General features: G+C 48.5%; 1 protein-coding gene across 3 annotated transcripts in view; it reads right to left on the bottom strand.

The window, feature by feature from the left end:
• Carm1 (coactivator associated arginine methyltransferase 1) overlaps positions 1-24799 on the bottom strand; it is a 50317-nt gene that overhangs the window by 7999 nt on the left and 17519 nt on the right. For all 3 annotated transcript variants that reach the window (XM_052754200.1, XM_052754210.1, XM_052754218.1), the window contains exons 2-8: positions 15414-15539; positions 9261-9367; positions 8269-8373; positions 5894-6004; positions 4794-4971; positions 1681-1771; positions 1381-1462 (exon numbers count right to left, since the gene is read on the bottom strand). In XM_052754200.1, coding sequence (XP_052610160.1) covers positions 1381-1462; positions 1681-1771; positions 4794-4971; positions 5894-6004; positions 8269-8373; positions 9261-9367; positions 15414-15539 — 800 coding nt within the window. The remainder of the gene's footprint in view (positions 1-1380; positions 1463-1680; positions 1772-4793; positions 4972-5893; positions 6005-8268; positions 8374-9260; positions 9368-15413; positions 15540-24799) is intronic.

The raw sequence follows: 24799 nt of genomic DNA, 5'->3' as shown, positions 1-24799 counted from the left end.
TGTGAGTTCGAGGCCAGCCTGGTCTCCAAAGCGAGTTCCAGGAAAGGCGCAAAGCTACACAGAGAAACCCTGTCTCAAAAAACCAAAAAAAAAAAAATAAAAAAATAAAAATAAAAATAAAAATAAAACAAAACTAACTGATGGGCTGGAGAGACAGCTCAGAGGTTAAGAGCACTGGCTGCTCTCAGAGGACTTAGGTTCAATTCCCAGCACCCACAAGGCAACTCACAACCCCTGGAACTCCAGTCCCAGGGGATCCAACACCCTTTCCTGGCGTCTGTGGGCACTGCACACATGCAGCACACAGACATAAATGCAGGCAAAACACCTACCCATGCAAAAAAAAAATTATTTACTTTACGTGTGTGGATTTTTTTTTCCCTTCGAGACAGGGTTTCTGTGTGTAGCCTTGGCTGTCCTAGAACTCTGTAGACCAGGTTGGCCTCGAACTCACAGAGATTGCCTGGCTCTGCCTCCTGAGTGCTGGGATTAAAGGTGTGTGCCACCACCGCCCAGCTTGTGTGTGGATCTTTTACCTGGATCTAAGTTTATACAACACAGTGTCTGATGCCCCATTATGGATGGCTGTGAACTGCCATGTGGATGCTGGGAATTGAACCCAGGTCCTTTGGTGTCTTCTAGAAGAATAGCCAGTACCCTTAACCACTGAAACATCTCTCCAATTTTTCTTTCCTTAATTGCATTTGTCCTCTCTGTCTCTGCCTCTCTTTCTGTGTATGTTCACTTGAGTGCAGGTGCCCTCAGAGGCCATTGTGAGCCATCTGATACGGTGCTGGGAACCAAACTCAGATCCTCTGCAAGAACAGTGGGTGCTTGTAACTGCTGAGTCATCTCTCCATTCCTGTTACTTTTACCTTTTACCATGTTTTTATGAGAAAGATCCCAGGCTAGCTTGGATCTCCTGATTGCCATGCATGCAGGGGTTACAGGCATGAACCATAATGCCTATTGAGATTCTTTTTTTTTTTTTAAGATTTATTTATTTAATATACACTAGTGTTTTGCCTGTATATACTCATGTGTGTGAGTGTGTCAGGGTCCCTGGAACTGGAGTTACAGTTGTGAGCTGCCATGTGGGGGCTGGGAATTGAACCCCAGTCCTTCGGAAGAACAGGTAGTGCTCCTAACTGCTGAGCCAGCTCTCCAGCCCACCTATTTAGTTCTTGGTTACCGAACCATGGCTTTATGTATTATTCAATCAAACAAGTTTCTACAGAGCCATCCTGCTGGTTGGTGCGTGTGCTTTGCAGAGGGAGTGAGGGGTGAGAGAAGCAGGGTTTCTAGATTCCAGAGCTTGGGTGAGGCCTTGGTGAAGCCCTAACCTCATCAGTCCAGCAGTGCCCTCTATACACTACTCACCACCACAGGTTGCCGGAAGTACTCATCCACAGCGGCGCCTCGGAGGGCCGACAGGTCCACTCCGTGGAAGGATGGCTGGTACCTGTGGAAATCCCCAACCCCACCCTGAGGTCACCAGTAGCAAGAGAGGCAGGTGGAGTCACCTGCTTTCTTTCCTAGCTGGCTCTCATCTAGCCCATGTCCTTCAGATCCTACTGAGGGGAAGAGAAAAAAGGAGAGGCAAGGGCCCACCTGGGTATTGGGTCCATCCCCAAGCAGGCAGGCCCCATGGCCTGGCTGGGACACCCAGGGCGCACTCACCAGAAGTTGGCTTTGGTGAACTGCTCCATGTAGAGCTGTTCATCGGTGAAGGGTGCGAGGTGGACGTCACCAATGGTGGGGAACATGTTTCCTGGGAGTGGGGGAGGGGGCAGGGAGGAGTGCTATTGTCAGGGCAGCACATCCTGCAAGGCTGGGTAGAGCTTCCAGAGTACCCTGAGATCCCCAATCATGGACCAACCGACCGACCTAACTACCTACCTACCTTCCTTCCGTCTGTCAATCATCCATCCATCCATCCATCCCTCCATCCCTCCCTCCATCCATCCATCCCACAGCATGCAGCACCTTTGGTCCGTGGCCTCTAGAAATGTGTGAACTGTACCATAGCTAGAATCAAAACTGAAGTGGCTTACTGCTTCATTCTGTGGTGCTAGAGATGGAACTCGGTGACCCTGAGTTTAACTCTCAGACATAAATCTTTTTTTTGCTTTAGTTTTTTTCAGGTGGAGGTGGGAGGGGTGGGGTGGGAAGGAAGGAGAATAAGCTCACATTTAACCCAGGCAGGCCTTCAACTCCTGACTAAGCCTCCACCCAAGTGTTGGAATTACAGGTGTACACTATCACCCTAGCTTGTTTGTTTTTCTGAGATGGGGTCTTGCTGCATCAGGCTCCCAGATGCTGGGATCTTAAGAGTGTGCTACCATATCCAGAGTAATCCTGAGAACAGCGGCCTTTTTCTTTCTTTCTTTCTTTTTTTTTTTTTTTTTTTTGTTTTTTGAGACAAAAGTTTCTCTGGGTAGCCCTGGCTGTCCTGGAACTCACTCTGTAGCACAGGCTGGCCTTAAACTTGCAGAGATCCGCCTGCCTCTGCCTCCCAAGTGCTGGGATTAAAGGCGTATGGCACCACCTCGGAGGCTTTTTTCTTTGGTGGTTTGATTTTTCAACAATGATCCACAAATCAGTTCAAAATCTCCCTATGTAGGGCTGGAGAGATGGCTCAGAGGTTAAGAGCACTGGCTGCTCTTCTAGAGGCCCTGAGTTCAGTTCTCAGCAACCACATGGTGGCTCACAACCATCTATAATGAGATCTGGTGCCCTCTTCTGGCATGCAGGCACATATGCAGGTGGAACACTGGGTACATAATAAATTAATAAATCATTAAAAAAAAAAAAATCTCGGGGTTGGGGATTTAGCTCAGTGGTAGAGCGCTTGCCTAGCCAGCGCAAGGCCCTGGGTTTGGTCCTTAGCTCCAGTAAAAAAAAAAATCTCCCTATGTAGAGCCAAGGCCCTTGGATCAGTTGACTAGGATCAGTTTGTCTCCTACCAGCCTCTATGCTCATCAGCACACTTGCTCTCATCTCACTGGCCCTCCACATCCTAGGAAGTAAGTGGGCCTGTCTCTATGTCCCAACATCAGCACTGGGAAGCAAGAAAGGACGTACTAGAGCCTCTTGGTGTCAAGTGTGCCTGGACCGCTCCAGACAGAGTGTTGGAGGTTAAGCTACATCACTCAGTAATGACTGCCCAAATACCAGGGTTGGCATGGGACAGAAACATAAGTAGAGTCCTCTGAGACCCTCAATAAGCAGTGTGGGGCTAGGCTGGTAGCAGGGAGAAGCAGATATGAGGAAGGTAAGGCTGCACAGGATGAATACAGGGCCTGCAGATGTGGGCCTCTCTCACAAGCCACACTAGGTTAGAACGCTCAACTGTGGCATGGAGTGAGAGAGGCAAGTGGGTATCACGTAAGGAACCCATTTCTGCTTCCTTTAATCCTCAAAGGGGCTTCTGAATGGTTGAAAACCACCTCACAGGAGTCTCTAGCCTAACCCCTGCCTGGCCTCACAAAAGGGCCAGCTGCTTCCACTCCACAGGCTTAGGCACTAATAGAGCTAGAGGGGAGGGAAGGAGGACCCAGGGCAGCTGCTGGACAGCCTAGAGTCCCACTCTTACACACCTGGATAACTGTGGCCATACCCTGCCTACAGGAACTGAGCCAATGTTGGCTCCTAGGCAGAGGAGTCATGGAATCAACATTCACCAAGGCTGTCAGCAGCACCTGCCTGGTTGCTAACCTCTACTTGAGGCTACTTCTAGACCAGGGTCCCTGAGCTCCCACAAATGCATATACACCTATGCCTTTAAAGAATTATTCAGATATAGACACCCTTGAACTCATCAGAGAAGTGGACTGCACTACTGTGCTCAGAGCAGAGTACAGATCCCAGTACAAACTGGCAGGTGTGAACATGCCACTTGGTGCAGGAACTCAACCAGAGGTATGGTATGGAGAGTCAGCCAGGAACATGGACAGGAAATGAAATATATCCACAGGCCCTTATACATGTACATACACCTACACAGAGGTGTACACCCACCCATATGCCTTCACACACACCATACCTTCAGTGCACACCTACCTGCCTATTTACCCTCAGATCTCACACCTTCACTCACACATCTACCACCCCCATACTTTAACATGTAAACACACACATCCTTAAACACCTATAAAACATCACATACCCCACACCCTCAGATATGCACACATATCTACACCACCCACCATCCACACTTTCACCCAAGAACACACATCCATAAACCTGTGCATACACCTTCATGTGAACACCACACACAGAAACACGTATGTACAACCTCACCCACACACCTGTATATATTCCCATACATCACTACACATATAGATCACCTACAACCTTAGGCGTGTATTCATTCCCACCTGCCCACTTCTTAGCTCTTAGGGGAGTAGCCTGGCCACATAGCCCTGGGCAAGGTTTCCAGTTTGGGGATTAACAACCCTTAGGAGACCACCAGTGACAGACCTGAGTTCAGGCCATCCCTGGACTCCCATCTCTGTCCTATTAGGGGCGGCTCTGTGGGTCTACTGGGGGCTTGTCAATACCAGGTGGGGTGAGTGGAACTCTTGTTTGGGGTCTGAGGATCCAGAAGCCATAGCCAGCAGGTTCGGTTAGGGTAGGAGGAAAGAAACCCCCCACTCCCTGTATGTAGATCACTGACAGACAAGAGGACAAGTAGCCACCTACAGGCTGCTGGTAGCAGTGGGCTTGCCCAGGGGCCGACTACTGTGGTTCAAAGGCTCAGTGCTCAGTGCTCCTGAGCATGGGACACTCACCACTGGGCTTCAGGTACTTTTTGGCATGGAGGTAGCTCTCGAGCATGCGTTCATTGAAGAGCATGTAGCCCATAGGCTCTGAGATGATAATGTCCACTTGCTCAGGCAATGAGACCTCCTCTACCTTGCCAGGGATGACCACGATGCGGTCCGTCAGGTTGTTACTCTTCACCAGGACCTGTAGGAGGTGGGAGAAGGCTCCCTGTACTTGCTTGGTATAGGTCTTCCTCAACCCCATAAATGGCTCATGAATGGTCTCTGCTCATACCTCTGCTTTCCCTGGGGACAGCTCTCAGATACCAATGTCCCTGCTACTGGGGGAAGTGCTTACCCCAGAGCTAGAGCCTAGTCCTGGCAAGCTGTCTTTCACACACATTGAGGGCCTGATAGAGGGCTGTGTATCAAGGGACTCACATGTTACGAGAAGGAAGAGGCAGGAGAGACTGAACTAATATGGAAGCCCTGGGAAAGTGCTGCACTGAGGCTCACAGTCCCAGATCTGCAGCTGGGAACATCCAGGAGCACGCTGGCAGTGCCCTGTTTGTATGAGATACAGGCTGTGGGAGGGGGGCCAAGCTCACGAATGTATCCACACAACAGTCTGGGAGAACCTGGGGACTCTCTTTGTCTGGTAAGGGCCTAAATAGTAGGAGGCCAGGGATACGAGGGGAAAGCACAGTATTTATCCCTCTGCAGGTTTTCAATCCTGAACTTGAAAATTAATTTTTCCATGAGAAAGTGGGGGGGGAGGGGGCAAGGATATGGTAAAACAAAATCCTGTTGTCATCTGCAGAGGATGTATGGGGCTCAGGCAGGCTAGCACTCAGGACAGTTCAGGTACATGACTCAGAATTCCCAACAGGGGGGCTGTGTCTGCCACGCTGCCCCTGAGGCAGGAGAACACATCCTTGTAGATACCTGCTTAGTCACTGTGGCTTTGCTACCACAGGCCCAGTGGGCTTCCCCTCTCCTGCCTGTAACCACATGGTTCCAGAGACAAAGAACAGCAGTGAGGTCTCCAGATCCCCTGGGGGCTCTCGGTGGGTACAGAGATGAAGGACATGAGAAGGGAAGGGCTTAGGCCCCAGGAGGACACTGACCTCAGCATGCTGAGCCATGGTGCTGGCCTCCACTGCGTAAATTTTCCTGGCTCCTGCTTGAGCAGCAAAAAATGACAGGATCCCAGAGCCACAGCCCACGTCGAGAACAATCTGAAAAAATGATATGTGTATGAGGCTACAGATGTGCCAACCACCACACACTATGCCCATCACAAACAACATAAACAACAGCAGAACTACTATGTGTCAACAAAAGAATTGATTTCAGGGGGCTGGAGAGATGGTTACTCTTCCAGAGGACCCAGGTTCAATTCCTGGCACCCACATTGCAGTTCCAGGAGATCTGATGCCCTCTTCTGGCCTCCCCAGGCCCTGCATGCATGTGATACACAACAAATGCTCACACATAATAAAATAAAACAAAAAGCAATCTTGCACAGTGGCAAATGCCTATAAATCCCAGCAATGACAAGATTGGGGCAGGAGGACCACAAATTCAAGGCCAGCCTAGACCACATAGTGAGACCCTATCTGAAGATTAAAACACTGCTGATCTGGGAAGAACAGAGAGGTGAAAACCAGAGAGGTGTTGGAGGAAATGTCCTGGTGCCAGAAACTCATCGTCCGTGCCCACCCACCTGCTGAAAAGCTGAGACATTAGCTAGCATAAGGCTTGAGGATGTAATTCAAGCACTTGACAAGTGAAAATAGTGAGTTCAAGGCAAGCCTGTGATACCTCAGACAACCTTGTCTGTCTCAAGTCACCCCTCTCCAACATAAAAAAAGACAGAGAAGGGAGAAAGAAAAAAAAAAAAAAAAAAGACCACGGAGATGTGCCTTCCTTCACAATGAGATCATATATGAGGCAAAACTGTATTCAATATGCCTGACCTACCAAATATCTCAGCCTTGCCTGGCTGGCTGGACACATGCTCAGAATGCCTATCTAACCCCACAGCTGGGCCAAATCATCAAATAGAAAGCCTAGATCATAAAGTGTTGACTACCTTACACAATACTGAGAAGACCAGAATGGCCCTGTCCTCCTGACCTCTGCTGCTCCAGCCTCTCAAGTGTTGGGACTCTAGGTATGCATCACCAACCTGGACTGAACAACAGCAAAAGTATAGGGAGTGGGGTGATGGTGTTGTGGCGGAGGGGTGTCCAGGCATGGTGAGGCAGGCTGCCAGGGGCTAAGGTAGGAAGATTGAGCCTAAATGTAGCCTGGACAACACAGTAGGTATTGTCTTACAACACCCACCCCCCCCACACACACACACAAGCAAAGACACTTCAAAAGGGTCCTATCCTACGTACCCTGTGCTTGGAGGAGGGATGCTAGCTAAAAAGGCCAAGAACATGTGGACAGGTCTTGCTGGATTTTCTCACCAAGCCAATTAGCACACCATCAGTAATAGTGCCAGAAAAGCCTGGGTTCTGAGTTCAGTCTGTGGGGATGAGAGGGAGCCAGAAGCTCCAGAGAGCAGCGAGGCCTCCCTGTCTAGTACTGTTCCCAGATCTTCATCCATCCTTTAGAATCTTCTGACAAGCTGGCAAAATGCTTCCCTGAGCTCTATGAGCTGCTTGGGTAAACAGCTGTTGTGGGCACCCCAACTCAGAGCCATCTGTCAAAAGACCTGGGAAAGGCAGTTGGGGCTGGACCTTGATATTTAAAGTTGAGGGGTGAGGCTCTGTGTCATTGGAGTCCCCAGCCTGTGGGTTCTGCCCTTGCTCCTGGTAGATGAAATTAGAACTGAAACGGATGAGAGAAGGTTCAGCTGGGGTCCACTACTGCTGCAGAGCTCAATTCCTCCCCACAGAAGTCATCTGTGTGACTGGGAAAGAGGGGTGCCTTCATTATTCTCAGCCCCCCCCCTTTTCTTGAGAAAGGGACTCATTGTATAACCCTGGATGATTTCCAGTTGAGAGATATGCCTGCCTCTGCCAAGATCAAAAGTGCGTGCTGCCACACCCAGCTTACTCACTGTTTTATAAGCCACGCATCCCAACATCAACTCCCATATGGAGAGCTGTTTCGTTTCTCTGCAACACTAGAATGGAAGTGAGTCTTCCTCATGCTAGGAAGTATTCTCGATTCCACAGTTGGTGACCCTCCTGACAACATTTCCTGAGTGCTGGCATTGGAGCTAGGGTCCATGTAAAACTTAACGTCTGTTCACTATGCCCCACTATGCTGAGGCAGAAAACAGTATGACCAAAGACATGTGTGTTCTCTATAGGAAATCGAAGAATGAACATAATCTTAACTAAAAGAAAATGGAGGGCTGACTCAGAACAACAGATAGAAAGAAAGGAGGCAGCAGACCTAGAGGAGGCAAGGGAGGCTCCTGGCCCAGCTCTCGGGGACCAGCAGCCTCTGTTGAGGAAGCTTTCTGTCCTGACGGCTGGCTCACCTTGTCCTTGAAGTCAGTGTGGTTCTGCAGGATCGCACGCTGGTAGGTGCCTGTCCGCACGTAGTCCTGCATCATGTTCTGCTGCTGGGACAGGTAGCCGTAAAACTGGAACAGAGACACACCAAGGGCACATGGCATAACAGACTGCCACAGCCATGGCTGCCCTAAGACGGAGGGAGGGCCTGACAGCGTAAACCTCCCTTGGGAGGTCATGTACCCGCCTCCAGTCTGAACCCAACTGACAAGAGCCAGCTGCTCCAGAAGTGGGAGCAGGGATCTGAGGAGCAGTCCCCAAGAGGGACTCTTCCACTGTTGTCATGGCTGACGGACACAGATGCCACCTGGACCAGGAGGTCACCCAAGAAATCACAAAATTTGTCATGAATGGGGTTCTAACATCTAGGGGCCAACTGTCCCATCTTAGGGTCCCCAAAAAGAAGAGGAATGGATGGAACAAAACCCTAGAGCTCAGAGCGCCAGGCAGGTGATGTGCGGTGTCTCTCTGTAAGACAACAGGCGATCAGGAGGCAGCGTGGCACCTGGCAGGGCCACAGGCTTGGGCATCAGGCAGACCTGCTTTCTCATCGTGGCTCTGTTGCATAAGAGCTGTGTGACTTGGAGCAAAGTCACTTAACCTCTCTGAGCCTCAGTTTTCTCATCTGTAAATGGGGACAATAACAGTTGTTGGGAAAGCACTTCCAAGTGCTGCTGACATGGAAGATTGCTGACACAGTACCTTACACTCACCAAGGGTTTAGGATACTGCTAGAGTTCAGTCACTACTCTAAACACCTGGGGATTTGGGCATCACAGATGAGGAAACTGAGGCCTAGCAGCAAGTGGTGAACACCTGGGGAGGCTATGCAGCTAGTAAGGGACAGAGCCAGGATGAGCACCCAAGTGGGCCTACTCTGTGCCGCGTGACCTCCTGTGGGAAGGCAGGGAGGGTAACAGCAGGGTGGTTGTCTGGCCCAGGATAGGTGCTGACTCACCTGGAAGTACTGCACAGCTGAGGACTCCTCTGTCCGCTCGCTAAACACAGAGCGCTCCAGTGTGTGACCCCGGCAGGTTTTCAGGATGTTGTAGAAAGAACAGAAATCTGGAAAGGGGAGCCAGATCACTGGGAGGCCAGTGCTATGGCCCTCTGGGAGAGTCTGAGGGCCTGGGCATTTGCTCTTCCTGTCTGCCCTTCCCAACTTGTCTACTTGGACACATGGGAACTGGTGACTTCCTTTTCCCCAATACAATGTTCCAATTGAGAAGGAAAGGAGAAGAGGAGCCGAGACTGCCGCTCTCACCGACATGACTGCGGGTGCACGTGGTGAGGACAGGCCTGGGCATTCCTCCCAGACAACAGCCTGCAAGTGTGGGAAGCACCTCACAGGAGCCTCTGGGGATGGCACTGGACACAAGGACAACACCTCAATGGTGAAGAGAGCAGGCGAGTCCTGTGGACCCAGAAAAGCATGTGGAGAGGGTGTCAGCACCCTTCCCTGGGACACAGTGCTGTGAAGTTCTTTGAACTGATTCACACAGAAGTCACTCAGAAGGTGGGGAGCAGAGGGGATCAGGTGCCCCACCCCTAGTTGAGGAACTATAAACAACTGATCGCTGCTGGGGAGGGAGAGTTCGTTTTCTCTAAGGGTGTGTGTGGGATCCCTGGGAGGTAGACCACGTGCTGGCGGATGGCCTCCCCCGGCAAGTATATGGACAGCACAAATTGGACTGGGTGGATTATACATATTAAAGAAAAAATAAAAGGAGGAGGAGACAGGATAGGGCTTGAATCAGGGAGGAATTAGGGGTGAATATGTAAAAATACAGTGTATGAATGTGTGAAATTCTCAAAGAATAAAAATACATTCAATAAGAAAAAACTTATTGAAGAACCTAGAAAAATGGCCACCAAATTACAGACTTTAAAAAAAAAAATAGTGTTGGAGAACTGGCTCAATGGATAAAATCCCTGCTAGAGAAGTGTCAGGACTCGAGTCCAGATTTCTAGTCCCTGTGATGAGGGGATGAAAATGGGATCCTTGGAGCACACTGGTTAGCCTCCCCAGCACAGCTGATGAGCTCTGGGTTCAAGTGAGAGGCCCTTTCTCAGTTAATGAGGTGAAGAGCTTCTGGCCTCCATACTCCTATGCACATACATGCACATGCACCTTAACGCATGTACTTCTATCCACACAAACACATACATTTACACACACACATCATATACACAGATACATGCAAATTAACTAATACTAATTAAAAGCCAGCGAGGAGGCTGGGCAGTGGTGGTACACACTTTCAATCCCAGCACTCAGGAGGCAGAGGCAGAAAGATCTCTGTGAGTTCAAGGAGTTTATGAAGCTAGTTCCAGGACAGCCAAGACTACACAAAGAAATCCTGCCTTGAACAACCAAAACAAACAAACAAACAAATAAGTAAATAAATAAAAAAAAAGCTTGAGGGGGAGACACTGCCAGCCGCCATCAGGATAAGGAAGATGTAAAGTACCGGTAAGCCACAAGCCACGTGGCAAGGTATAGATTAATAGAAATGGATTAATTTAAGCTGTAAGAACAGTTAGCAAGAAGCCTGCCACGGCCATACAGTTTGTAACCAAAATAAGTCTCTGTGTTTACTTGATCGGGTTTGAGCGGCTTGGGACTGGCGGGTGAGAGAGATTTGCCCTGACTGTGGGCCAGGCAGAAAAACTCTAGCTACAAATGGCGTCCAACGTTGTGGCAAGAGTTTCCACCTAAAAACTGAGAAAAAAGATTCTAAAACGGAGCTAAAAACAGCTTCCTAATTGTCTCTCTAAAATGAGCGGCAGCTGCTGGTTTGAGCTACTGGCAGGTTCCTAGCAAGTGCGCTCGACCTGAAGTATGGCGGGAATGAGGCCTCTGCAAGTGGCACATTAAGCTGCATGATGGATTTAGCCTTTGCTAGTACAAAACAAAAAAAGAGGTTTCTGGGCTACACGCTGCTTTGATAGAAGCATAGACCCACTATTTCTGAGAGTTGATGGCTCCCAGAGCTGGCGGAAAACGTACCACTGCCATGTTGGGAAGCTGAAGTGGGCGGAGCCAGCAGCCATAGCGCCAGCGCCGTTTCAGGCTTAGAAGGCTGCAGTTTAAAGCAATAGGCTCAAGCCAATATAAAAAAATAAGCCACGTAAAGATGGCTACCACACAGAGAATCTGGATTATGTTGTCTTTGATATTCATAACTGAAGAAAAACATTTGATTACAAAAGCTGTTGAGTTATGCCAAAATGTATATTTTAAAGGTACCTTGACTTCAAACTTTGGATGTAAGGATATGTTGCTTTGGAAAGGAGGCTCTGCTTTTGTTTCCACAGAAAGTCAGAGGCTATGGATTTATTCAAGATTAAGACACATCAGGTTTGATCAACCAAGACCACCTGAAAGGTCTCCGATGACACCATGGCCCAGATGATCCAACATCCAGAACCGTTTCAAGGCAACTGGCTCAGATGATACAGCCTCACGGACTACTCCATAACCCTAAAATATTCTTTGTTTCCCCAGAAGATACAGCGCCCCCCTCCAGCAGGAAGTAGTAAGAGAAGCTACGCCCAAATTCCCAAATATACCAAGCTGACTTTGGAGATGTGTAAAGGTTAAAACCTTCCTTTTTAAGAAAAGAAAAGGGGAAGTGCTGTGGGATGGTCTGTATGTCAAATGTGTTGCTGATTGGTCAATAAATAAATCACTGATTGGCAGTGGCCAGGCAGGAAGTATAGGCGGGACTAACAGAGAGGAAAATTGAGAGAACAGGAAGCTGAGGGGGAGACACTGCCAGCCGCCATCAGGATAAGGAAGATGTAAAGTACCGGTAAACCACAAGCCACGTGGCAAGGTATAGATTAATAGAAATGGATTAATTTAAGCTGTAAGAACAGTTAGCAAGAAGCCTGCCACGGCCATACAGTTTGTAACCAAAATAAGTCTCTGTGTTTACTTGATCGGGTTTGAGCGGCTTGGGACTGGTGGGTGAGAGAGATTTGCCCTGACTGTGGGCCAGGCAGAAAAACTCTAGCAACAAAAGCTGAATGGCCAATAGCTAGGCAGGTGGTAGGACTTCCAGGTAGAAAGAGAACTCTGGGAAGAAGAAGGTGGAGTTGCCAGCCAGACTCGAGGAAGCAGCACAGGCAGTACAGAGAGATGAGGTTAACAAGCCACATGACAGAACGTAGATTAAAATAAATGGGTTAATTTAAGTTTTAAGAGCCAGTGGGACAAGCCTAAGCTAAGGCCGAGCTTTCATAATTAATAATAAGTCTCCATGTCACTATTTGTGAGCTGGTGGCCCAATGAAAAATCCAACTACAACTCCCTGAGACTGAACTAACCCCAGGCCACATCACCTCTAGGATTTGTTATTTATTTATTTATTTTTATACCTATGGGTATTTTGCCTGTATGTATGTCTGTATACCTGAGGAGTCCCCGAGAGGGCTTTGGATCCCCTGGGACTGGAATATCAGACAGTTGTGAATTGCTATGTGGGCAACGGGAATTGAACTTGGGTCCTCAGGAAGAGCTCTTAACCACTGAGCCATCTCTCCAAACATCCCTCCCTAGCAATTTATTTTATGTGTATGGGTGTTTTGCCTGCATATATGTATTTGCACCACTTGCATGCCTAGTGCACACAGAAGCTAGAGGAGGTTTCAGATCTCCTCAAGCTGGAGCTGCAGACAGTTCTGAGCGGCTGTGTGGGAACAGAGCCAGTACTCTTACCTCCCGAGCCACCTCTCCTGCCCATCTCCAGACTAATAATCTAATGTGGATGGTAATTCTGGAGGTAATATTTCCAACATATCTTTAGCTGGGTGGTAGCACACCCCTTTAATCTCAGCACTCAGGAGGCAGATCTCTGTGAGTTAGAGGCCAGCCTGGCCTACATAGCAAGTTCCAGGACAGCCATAGTTACACAGAGAAACCCTGTCTCCAAAAATCAACCACAACAAAACCCCAAAACCAAAATTTTTACTTCTTCTTACTGTGTCTATTATGTGTTGGAAGCATATGCCATGGCATGAATGTGGAAGTCAGAGGGACTCTGTGGAGTGGGTTCTCTCCTTCCGATCTTTGTGTGGTTTCTAGGGACTGAACGCTGGTCATCAGACTGCGCAGCAGATCTTCTTTTTAAGGGTGAATTTGGGGACTGGGAAGACTGCTCAGTGGATAAAGTGCTTGCCATGTAAGCGTCAAGACCTGAGTTCAGATCCCCAAAAGCCACATAAAAACCTGATGTGGTAGCATTATTGTCTCTCACTCTAAATGCAGAGATTAAAAAATCCCCAGAGACTTGTGGGTCAGCTAGCTTGGGGTGCTCAGTGGTGAACACTGAAAGATTACATCTCAACAAGGTAAAGGTGATGACCGACATATACGGGGCTCTTCTCACCTCCACAGGTGAACGAGCGAGCACGAGCACACCGACGTTCACACACACCTACACATGCACGACAATTAAACGACTCAACAACAAATCTGGATTCAGCAGACCCTCCTCCACAGGAACACATTCCCAGATGTTCAGCTATGCCGCCTCTGCATGTAGAACTAGGAGTGGTTATTCAGCTCAGGCCACATGTATAAAGACTCTGTGTCAACAAAAAGTTTTTTTTTTTTTTTTAAAACAACAGACAAGTAGCCCAGGCTGGCCTTGAACTCCTGGTCCTCCTGCCTCCACCTCCTGACTGCTGGGACTGTAGATGGGGTGGGACTTCAAGCATGTCATACAAGGGCTCACCCACTGAGCTATTTCTTAGTCCCTCAAATTTAAAACAAATTTTTTCAATTTTGGGGGGACAGTGTCTCCTGTGGCCCAGGCTCCTTCTCAGACTTGCAACATAGAAGAGGCAGGCCTTGTACTGATACTTCTGCCTCTCCTTTTCCCTCTGCGTTAGGATCACCAAGAAGGGAAGGAGATGGGAGGGGAGGGAAGGAAAGGAAAGGAGGCCTGAGGATGCTTGTGCAGGTGACAAGGAACAGCTCCACTAGTGGCACAGGTAACCTCCTGGGGAGACAGTGCAGGGCTCTGGGAAACCAGCAGCCCCCTCTCCCCTGTACCAGTCACCAGACTCACCCAGACACTCCACTGACCAAGTCCTGTCACAGGACATTCACAGGCCTGGCTACTGCTTCAAAAACCCCAAGGTCCCAGCTTTGTTCACCTGGTTTTCCACAATGCCTCCTCAACAACCTTCGTGTCCCTAACATGTCTAACAACAGGCCTGCTCAGAGCCCCTGGAGCTTCTTTAACGAGAGTGAAGGCTCTGCCCACCTCTAGGCCTCATCTCACCCCTCCCCTGGGATCCTAGCCACAGCTGAGAAAGCTGGCCTCAGGCCTAATCCAGCTAGCTCTCTGAGAGGCTTAGGTATGACAAGAGTCACGAAGGCCCTTTTGGAGGAAAGGACAAAGAACTGAGACCCAGAGGATCCACAGTAGCCACTGAGGTGCCAGATCAGGGCATCTGTTTAACACCAAGACTACATTCCTACTGAGGACATATCTCCTCATGGGGCTGGTTTTTTTCCTTCTGTTTTTGAAGCAAGGATCTTGCTATGCTGGCTGCTCAGGCTAGTTTCAAACTCTTGTGCTCAAGTGACCCTCATGTTCTAGCCTTCTGGGAAGCTGAGACAATGAGCATGTGCCACCATACCCCATACCTGGCTACGACTATAACTTATACTCTGTCTTTAAGCAGGAATCCTTCCTTCTGCCTCAGCCTCCTCAGCAGCTGGAACTACAAGTGTATGCCAAGGTATTCAGCATATGCAAGTGCACAGTACGTGTGCATGTGGTGGCGGTGCCTGTGTATGTGGAGGCAAGTGGTCGGGTTTGGGTGTCATTCCTCAGGAATCATCCACCTTTTTTTCTGAGGCAGTCTCTAGCCTGGAACTCTGATGAGGCAAGGCTGGCCGGCCAGTGTGAGCTGCAGGGATATACCTGTCTCTCTCTCTCTCCATCTGAGAGTACAAACTCATGCTGCCAAGGCTGACTTTTCATGTGGGGCTAAGGACTGACAGAGCTCAGGTCCTTACACTTGTGTGGCAAACACTTCTATTAACTGACCATCTCCCCATCTCCCAGGCTCCACCATGGAATCAAACACATACCGTGGGGTGTGGCGAACTGGATGAGGACGCTGTTGCAGCCCAGTGTGATGATGAAGGACTGCCTGCCCACACGGCTGCACTCTGTCTCTCGGGACACTGAGCACTTGAACACACACACATCTTCATCTGCAAGAGAGAGACAGATGCTGGCATGAGCAAAGGTGCCCTGGTGACTGCCTTGCTTTACTGTGTCCCGCCCTCCCCATTCTTTTAGGGTGCCTCATAAACACTTTGAAGGGCTCTTCCTCTGTCTCAGTGAAAAAGAGTTAAGGGACGACTGCACTGCAGGGATATTGCCAGGGTCCCCAGGAGATCAGTGTCTCACAGGGGAAGACAAGCATACTCCCAGGGGAGGGTCTGCGCTTCCAGAGACCTCCTGTCCCCGTATGAACCGACAGGTGGGGAGAATGTAGGCAGAGCCATCCTTAAGGAGGGGCAGAGATAGTCTTAGGAAGACATAGACAACTCAAGGATAATGAAGGGGTTGGGGCTTTGGAGTCTTGGCTCTGCCAAAGGGGCATTTGTTCAGGTCCTTCTGAGTTACAAGGGTCGTCACTGGACTTTATAGCTGTCAGAATGGAAGTACCAATGACCCTTTAGGATGGTCCTTTGCTCTCAGGGGCAATGACTGTGTCCTTGGCAGTGGGAGCCACGTGCAACCTATGCTTCTGTGCCACCTACAGCTCCTCAGTAGGATACAGCAAGCCATGTGGCTTGTCCAGGCTGGTGGGGCAGGGACCCAGGGAGCTACTGTGTATGCTCAATTACATAGCCCAGCAGCCAGGAAGCACGACATGCCCATCACAACCGTATTTTCTAGTTAATTGTTCAACAAGAGTCCAGTACACTGAAGGATGAAGCCAATATCCCCAGGAAAAGGATATACTGTCTGACTGTGCTGCTATCCCACTGCGCCTGTGTAGTACTATTCTTGCTTTAAAATTTTTACATTTTATTATTGATATGTAGTGTGTGTGTGTGTGTGTGTGTGTGTGTGTGTGTGTGTGTGTGTGTGTACATGCACCTGTGCATGCTGGCAAGCATGAAGTTAGAGGACATGCCTTCAGAAGTTGGTTCTTTGTTGTATGGTACACCAAAGACTCTGGGAATCAAACTCACGTTGCCAGGCTTAGGCAATAGCGCCTTCTCCCCATTGAACCATCTCCAATGGCCCCAGGAAGTACTTTTGATCTTAACTCATAAAGGGACAGCAGACACCAGCAGATACACGGAGTGGACCAGCTTGCAAGACAACCTTCGAGGTCTCCTCAAATGGTCAACATTAGGTGAGAGAAACCACTGAGAACTATTCTAGAGTGAAGGAGATACAGGAGAGGCAGCTAGTAAGTATCCAATGGACCCAGGCCTGGATCCATTACACTAGATGGACGGTGTGAAATGAGACACTGGCTCCACGGATCTCAAGTAGCCCAGGCTAACCTGTAACTCTGTGCAGCTTAGTATGATCTTGAACTCCCACTTTCACTGCACCAAGTGCTGGGGTTACAGGTATGTACCGTGTGCATGGCTTATGTGGTGCTGGATTAGAACCCAGGGCCCTGTGTGTTGTTAGGGGACTGATCTACCAACAGAGCTATAGTCACAGCCCCAGAACATCCTTATTCCTAGAACACAAATGCAGTAGTGAGTAAGTTCACTGGACCAATGTTGCTGCTCGCACATAGCTCGCCAAATAAGTAGCAAAACAGAAAAAAAAAAAAAAAAAAGGGGGCTGGTGTAAATGTTGCTGAAGACATGTTTCCAAGCACCCTGAGTAGCCAAAATAGGGTGAAAAAGGACAATTAGTCGGAGGAGTCTCTGATTCAAAACAGTCACATAAAGCTTCAATAATCAAAATAGAGTCTTTGAAAAGAACAAGATAGACCTGTAGAATAGAAACAGAACACAGAAATAAATTCTGCCATTAATGGTCAAGTAGTGACTTCCTACAAGGGTGCCAATGGAGAGACAAGCGTCTCCAATAAGGAACACTGGAACATCTGGACAGTCACTTGGAAAACCATGCAACTAAATTCTGACTTCATACTATAACAAGAGGTAACTCAAATGAAACTGGCCCAAACAAGAGTTCACACTAGAAGACTCTTGGGTTGGTCAGAGTCTCATGACTCAGGGTAATGGCACTTGCTGCCAAGCCTGATCTCCTGAGTTCAATCCCAGGGATCCATATGGTGGAAGAAAATAACTGACTTCCAAAAGTAGTCATTTTCTGATGTCTACATGTATGCACACACACAAATAAATTTTTTAAATGTAATTAAAAAACCTACAGGGTGGGGATGGAGAGGTGGCTTAGTGGTTAAGAGCACTGGCTGCTCTTCCAGAGGTCTTAAGTTCAATTCTCAGCAATCACATGGTGGCTCACAACCATCTATATAGTGAGATATGATACCAACAGAGCACTCATACCTAAAACAAAACAAAACAAAAACAAACAAAAAACACCTATCCGGCTCTTTGAAAGAAACACAGGGATAAATCTGTGACTTTGATTTGGCAATGGATTCCTAGCTATTAAACTAAGAGCATGAGAACTATAAACTGCAATTTTTATTTTATTTTATGTGCACTGGTGTTTTGCCATGGGAGTCAGATCACCTAGAACTGGATCACAGACAGTTGTGAGCTTCCATGTGGGTGCTGGGAATTGAACCCTGGTCCTCTAGAAGAGCAGTCAGTGTTCTTATCCACTGAGCCATCTCTCCAGTCCATAAATTGTAACTTTTGAAAATTTGAAAATTATAAATCCGTGGGGAGGCTGAAGCACCCTACTCAGACTAGGAATTTGGGACCAGCCTGGGCAACATAACAAGATCCTATCTCAAAAACCAAACAAAGTGACCCAGGAGCATGCTTGTCCCTCAGAACTCTAGAACCTGAAATTAGGAGACTCTTGAATTCCAGGCCATCCTGAGCTACACAGTGAGACCCTGACCTTAAAAAAAAAAAAAAAAAAAAAAAAAAATGGGCAGAGCACTTACCTCAAAAGTACAAGGCCCTGGAGTCTATCATAGCAATAAAAAAACCCACAACAAAACACAAATGAAAATAAACAACTCCAACCCTAGCTATGAGATATCATTTCTCATAATGTCTACAATTTAAACAGTGACATGAAGCAAGTGACTGGAGAGATGTGGAAGAATGAAGGCCAGCAAACATTTCTAGAGGGGATGTGACCGCCTGACACAGCAACTCTCTTCCAGGTATATCCCTGCAAAGAACAGCAGGCAGAGCTTCAAACAAATGCTTGTTTGCAAATAGTCAGCTATAGGAACTGCAGCCATAGCCCAGTCGGTCATGAGGCTGAGGCCAAGAGGTTTGCTGAATCTTAGCCCAGGAGTTCAAGGGCCAACCTGGACAACACAGTAAGAGCTCAAAGAAAGAAAAGAACATGCTGGGGTCAGGGATAGTTGGTAGAGTGCTTGCCTAGAATGCAGGAAGCCCTAGACTCTATCCCCAGCACAGCATAAAGTACATCAAGCAGTAGGAGTGCTGCAAAGCTGTAAAAAGCCTTCAGAAGGTAGAGGCAGGAAGATCAGAAGTGAGAAGGAAATACACACACATACAGAGAAAGAGAGATGGGAAGAGACAGAGACAGAGGACTATTTATTCCCAATAGTCAAAACTAGACACAACTCAAATTCCATCAATTGATCAACAGATAAACAGAATCAGATAATGGTATTATTTAAGCATAGAGAGAAACAAAGTCAAGACCAGCTACAGCCTGGAACACTACCAGAAACTACTGTCAGAAGGGGGCAGCCACAAATGTCGTGCAATAAATACTGCATTCAACGGAACAGCAGGAAGGGTAAACCGAGGTGGCTAGGACAGACTTTCAGTTGCCAGGGGCTCTGAGAAGGCAGTGGGGGAGCAAGAGCTTCCTGGTGTGGGGTTTCCTTTGAGGTGATGACAGGGTTTTGGAGATAGCTAAAGGTCACAGTTATATAACACCGAATAAGCTCAATGCCACTGCACTGTACTTTAAAATGCTTCGTGTTAGTTTATGGGACTGTCACTTCAATCAAGAAAGAAGACTGATCCCTACCTGACAGTAGGGTGCAAGGGGGCTTACAGTACTCGCAGGAACCCTGGCTCCCCTGTCCTTCTGTCTAGCCTAGAGAAGAGCAAGGCTCTAGGGGCAGAGCCTGACTTAAGGCAAGTGTGTTGGCTGTTCACTGCCCTAAACACAGGGACCCAAGGCAAGGTGCCTGGGACCACACCCCTCCTGGGACACAAGATAAAGATGATCTTCTGGGTGGGTCTGTATGATGATAAGACCCCAGAGTGCTTGTTTACCCAGCTGCCCTGAGTGCTCCTCTACAACCTGGCACCAAGAAGAGCTGTGGCCAGGGCTACCCTGGCTGAGAGATCTGAAAGCACAGATGAAGGAGTCAGCATTCTCTGAGTATCACAGCCAGGCCTATCCTCTGAACACAGGAGGCACCAGGAACCTTTCTGATATACCCATGCAAGCTAACAAACCAGCTGCACCACAGCCATCCCCTGTCCCGTCCTGTCCCGTCCCCCCCACCCCACCCCCACCCCCGATTTAGGTGGCCTGGAGTACAAGCTTGGCTCTGAAGAATTTGCATGGCACATGCAAAATCTTGGGTTCCATCTCTACAAAAATAAACCAAAAGCAAACAAAATGTTCCTTTGGCAGAGGCCACACGCATGCCTAGAACCCCAGCTGGCCAGATTCATTAGTATCAAGGGAATAAAGTAGGGTGACAGAGCAGGACACTCAATGTCCTCCTCTGATCTCCATGCAAGTATGTGCCTATGTATACACACCAACAGTAGTAACACATGCACATACAACACACACACTGACTGACACACACATACACAGGGGAGGGTTGAGCTGGATATGTTGGTTCACACCAGTCAAGCTCAGGCCAGAGTTATCATTTCTTTCTCTAGAGTCTCTAAGGGAAAACAGGAATGGCAGGTTATGGGTGGGAACAGTCCTTGTCTGGGTGGACTCTCAAATGGGTCTCAAATAGAGCACAAAGAATAGGTTAAAACAGGGCTGAGGACCCTGGTCCTGGCCATCAGAGCCTGATCATTTCAAGTTCTGTGGCCAAGGAATGAGAGTCTAGGGTGACAAGGGGCAGCTGTACAGGGCAAGTGGGACACAAACAGATTCCCCATGATAGGAAGACCTTCAAGACAGCCCATGTTGCTCCCTACAAAAAAAGTCCCTCATCTATCCCCCAATTTCTGCCATGAGACAGCCACCTAACACTTTACAAAGGCCCCTCATTTCTTCATTATGTCACCAACTTGCTCAGAGAGTAACGATCTTACTCAAGGTTACACAGAGAGATAGGCTCTCGTGACTGTCTTCAGAGTTACTGTTCCTGGCCAAGGTGCTAGGACTTGACAGCATCCTGAAGCGGCCACATTTTTCTAAAGAAGAGCCAAACAGCTGGTTCTGGTGGAAGAGGCCGGAAGGATTTTCTGAAAGAGGCAGAGGCAGGTGGATCTGGAGTTTGAGGCCAGCCTGGGATACACATCCTTTAGCCAGGCGGTGGTGGCGCATGCCTTTAATCCCAGCACTCGGGAGGCAGAGGCAGGTGGATCTCTGTGAGTTCGAGGCCAGCCTGGGCTACCAAGTGAGTTCCAGGAAAGGCGCAAAGCTACATATAGAAACCCTGACTCGAAAAACCAAAAAAAAAAAAAAAAAAAAAAAGAAGAGCCAAACAGTAAATATTACATCTATTCATCTCAGTGGTAAAACTCTTGTTGAGCATGTGTTCAGCCCCGGGCCTCGTCTCCAGCACTATTATTAAAAAAGAAAAAAAGAAATTTTTCTGTAAGGACGATCTGTGTCACAATGACTCAATTCGGTCTGCAGCAGACTTCAATAAGTAAACAAATAACTACGGCTGTGTCAATACAACTTTATTGACAAGCCAGGCAGAGAGCCAGGTTTACTTCACAGGACTGCCATGTCTAGGATTACAGGTATAGTGCTAAGCCCACTTTCTACTCACGTCCTCATCTGCTTACCAGACATAGATAATGAGAACATCCACTTCCCATCCCAGACTTGAGGGACCCATGGCACTAAGCTATGCAAGTCAGGAGATGTACCAAAGCCACTGTGGCTGGGAGACTGGGAAAAAACTCTCAGTGAGTGCAGGGAACCTGTAGGGCAGTGGTTCCTAACCTTCCTAAATGCTTCAGCCCTATACAGTTCCTCATGTCATGGTGACGCCCAACCATAAAATTATTTTGTTGCTACTTCTTAACTGTATTTTGCTACTGTTATGAATCATAATATAAATATTTTTGGAGACAGAGGTTTGCCAAAAGGGATCTCAAGTCACCAGTTGAGAACCACTACTGTAGAAGAAGGGGGACTGCCGAGCTGAGGGGCAACATGAGGCCTAGTTAGACATACAGCTCCAAAACCTAGAGGCTCCCACAGCCATGGGCAGCACTAGGAAGATTCCTAAGCTAGAAGACATGGAAGGGAACTGGGTGGAGGAGGATGGACTGGGGATGCAAGCTACACTGTTCCCCACTTGCCAGAAAACTCCTCTAACACTTGTCCTAGACCTGCTGCCTTCCCAGGACAGAAGGATCTACAGGACCCTGAAGCTCCTGCAGGAGCCCCTGACCAGATAGTCCCAGGGTCATGCCAAGTCTCGGTAACGTTTTGGTCTACCCTACTAGTTATGCACCACCTCAGCCCAACCGATGGGCTCTCCTCTGCTCAACATCCTCCTCACTGTGCACACTCAGGAGGCAGAGGTCACTGGACTTCATGAGTTCAAAATCAACCTGGGTAGCAATAGTGAAACCCTTCTCAAAACAAACATGCCATGTGTAGGGACTCACACCTAGTCCCTAGCATTTGGGAAGTTAAAGCTTAAGTATCACCCCTGAGTTTGAGGCCAACATGGGATACACAGTGAGTTCCAGGTCAGCCTGGACTACAGAAGGAGACCCTGTATCCAAAACCTTTCTCTGCCTAGCTGGGCAAAGTGGGCTGGGGAGATGACTCAGTGGGTAAAAGCAGTAGCTACATAAGTCTGCAGGCCTGAGTTCCATCCCTAGAACTTTTCATGTGGACGAAAAGCAGGGTAGATGTCCAGCATCTGTAATCCCAGCACTCCTGTAGGGAGACAGCAGGCAGAAATAGGAGAATCACCCAGAAGCTCACAAGCCAGCTGACCTGCAGGAGTACAGTGTATATTGGCAGAAACAATGATACTCTGCTTTAACAAGAAATAAGGGCCGGGGCTGCGGTGTCGCACGCCTTTAATCCCAGCACTCGGGAGGCAGAGGTAGACGGATCTCTGTGAGTTCGAGGCCAGTCTGGGATACAGAGTGAGTTCCAGGAAAGGCATAAAGCTACACAGAGAAACCCTGTCTCGAAAAACCAAAAAAGGTCAGAAGCAACTCCCAAACGTTGGCCTCTGACCTCTACACAATGTGCCAGGATAGGTGCACCCATGCATATATACAAAGTAACAAAAAAAACCTCATTGAAAACAAGTAAACAGAAAAATAACATTCATGGCCTCCCGGTTTCTCAGAGTCTTCAGTAAGAAGTCGTGAGTACACATGGGACTCACAGGCCCTCAGTAGCATCCTCTGCTTCACTGAACCCTGCCTGGTCCAGGCACTAGCTCACTGGTTAATGTGGTGATATATTGTGCACCCTAATAAAATTTGCCTGAAGATCAGAGAACAGAACAAGCCACTAGATTAAACAGAGGCCAGGCAGTGGTGGCACACACCTTTTTTTGTTTTTTGGTTTTTTTTTTTTTTGAGACAGGGTTTCTCCGTATAGTTTTTGGTGTCTGTCCTGGATCTCGCTCTGTAGACCAGGCTGGCCTCTAAAGAACTCACAGAGATCCGTCTGGCTCTGCCTCCTTAGTGCTGGGATTAAAGGCGTGTGCCACCACCGCCCAGCTAGTTTGTCGTTTACCCCTGTCCCGCCTCCAGCAGGCGCTCAGTGTGTGGAAGCACAAAGACTCAGGTCCAAATGCTAATAAGCCTGCTCTGTCTATACCTAAGTATAGCTGAAGATCTTCCCACTGCTTGAAGGTCACTGTTCCTGACCCCTTGTCTAGAAAGCAATAGGGCAAGCAGAAATCCCTTGATGCCTTAAGTTGTAGGCTAGAGAGACCAGTAGGAGTGGGCAAGACCTAAAGAGAAGCTCTTCTCCAGTGGAACCTTCTATTTGTATAAGGAGCGGGAAGAGGGGCAATAGGGTAACACTAAAAAGCAGCTAAGTAGGTGGGACAAAGGTCAACAACACCCCACACCCTCACCTGCCCAGCAAGAGGCTATTATTGCCACCCCTAGAGGTGCATCTTGGGTACTTGTTGGGAAGCACACACATGGGCCAAGTATGAAGTCTTTCTTTAAATCACCTAACACTGCCAAGTACAACAGGGTCCTTTACCTTCCAGAAGAGCCATTCCACAGTGAGAGGAGGGTTGGGGGAGGGGGAAGAACCCCCCAACCTCTCTCCAAGACTAAGATGAAACCCTGAGCCCACCTAGCCTCAGCCAGTGCACCAAGCAAAGGGGCAGGGTCCAGCTGTGAATACAAGGACTGAGTCTTGCTTCACATGCTGAGAGCCTGCAGGGGTGAGAGGCAGCCAGTGAGAAGACAAGAACACAGAGTGCTGGGAGGGAGTAGACAGGCTGATGCACAGGGATGGGGTGTAAACTGTATTACAAACACCCCTGTCCCAAGGCCTCCCACCTCCAGTCCCTGCAATAACTTTGCCTCCAAACCACTGGCCACCAAAGGTTTCTCCTCTATCTTGTGTGGCTAGATCACTGTGTAGTCACCCAGCTGGGACAGGGCTAAAATTAAAATAAGCTCTGATCAAGGAGGACCACTGTTCAGCTGCAACCCTGGGTCTTGGTTCCCTCATCTAAGAGAGATCTGAACATTCCCAGGGTAGGAAGAGTGATAGAACCCCCAGGGAAGGCTAGGCAGCTCATGGAGGAGTGTTGTTGAAAACAAGCTGTTGACAGTACATCTGTGAAGCAGGTACAGAGGGATCAAAGTCCTTCTCTGCTGTGTCATGGAGGTGGAAGTGGCCCTCATCACTGCTTAATACAGAAGTAGTTATGATGGCTGTCACCAGTGCAGATCACCCACGGTCATGAAGAGAGCTGACCCAGGAGCTCAGCCAGATCATCCTCTTGTTGTTAATCTAAGGCAGATGATCTGCTGTCTGCAGAGAAGCTGGGAAGTGGCTGCAGCTAGTCTGCCTGCCCTGGGGCATATGAGGACTATGAGGTCACCCTAGGCTCTTCTGTCCTTGCTAGGTGAAGCAATGCTTTCTTCTCATGTCTCCAGACCAGGGAACTTCCTTTGCT

The sequence above is a fragment of the Peromyscus californicus genome, unplaced genomic scaffold (assembly GCF_007827085.1).
Source record: "Peromyscus californicus insignis strain IS unplaced genomic scaffold, ASM782708v3 Scaffold_11__1_contigs__length_118956290, whole genome shotgun sequence".
In the NCBI taxonomy this organism is placed as follows: domain Eukaryota; kingdom Metazoa; phylum Chordata; class Mammalia; order Rodentia; family Cricetidae; genus Peromyscus; species Peromyscus californicus.
The sequence above is the reverse complement of the archived record's forward strand: the minus strand, read 5'-3'. Positions and strand labels throughout refer to the sequence as shown.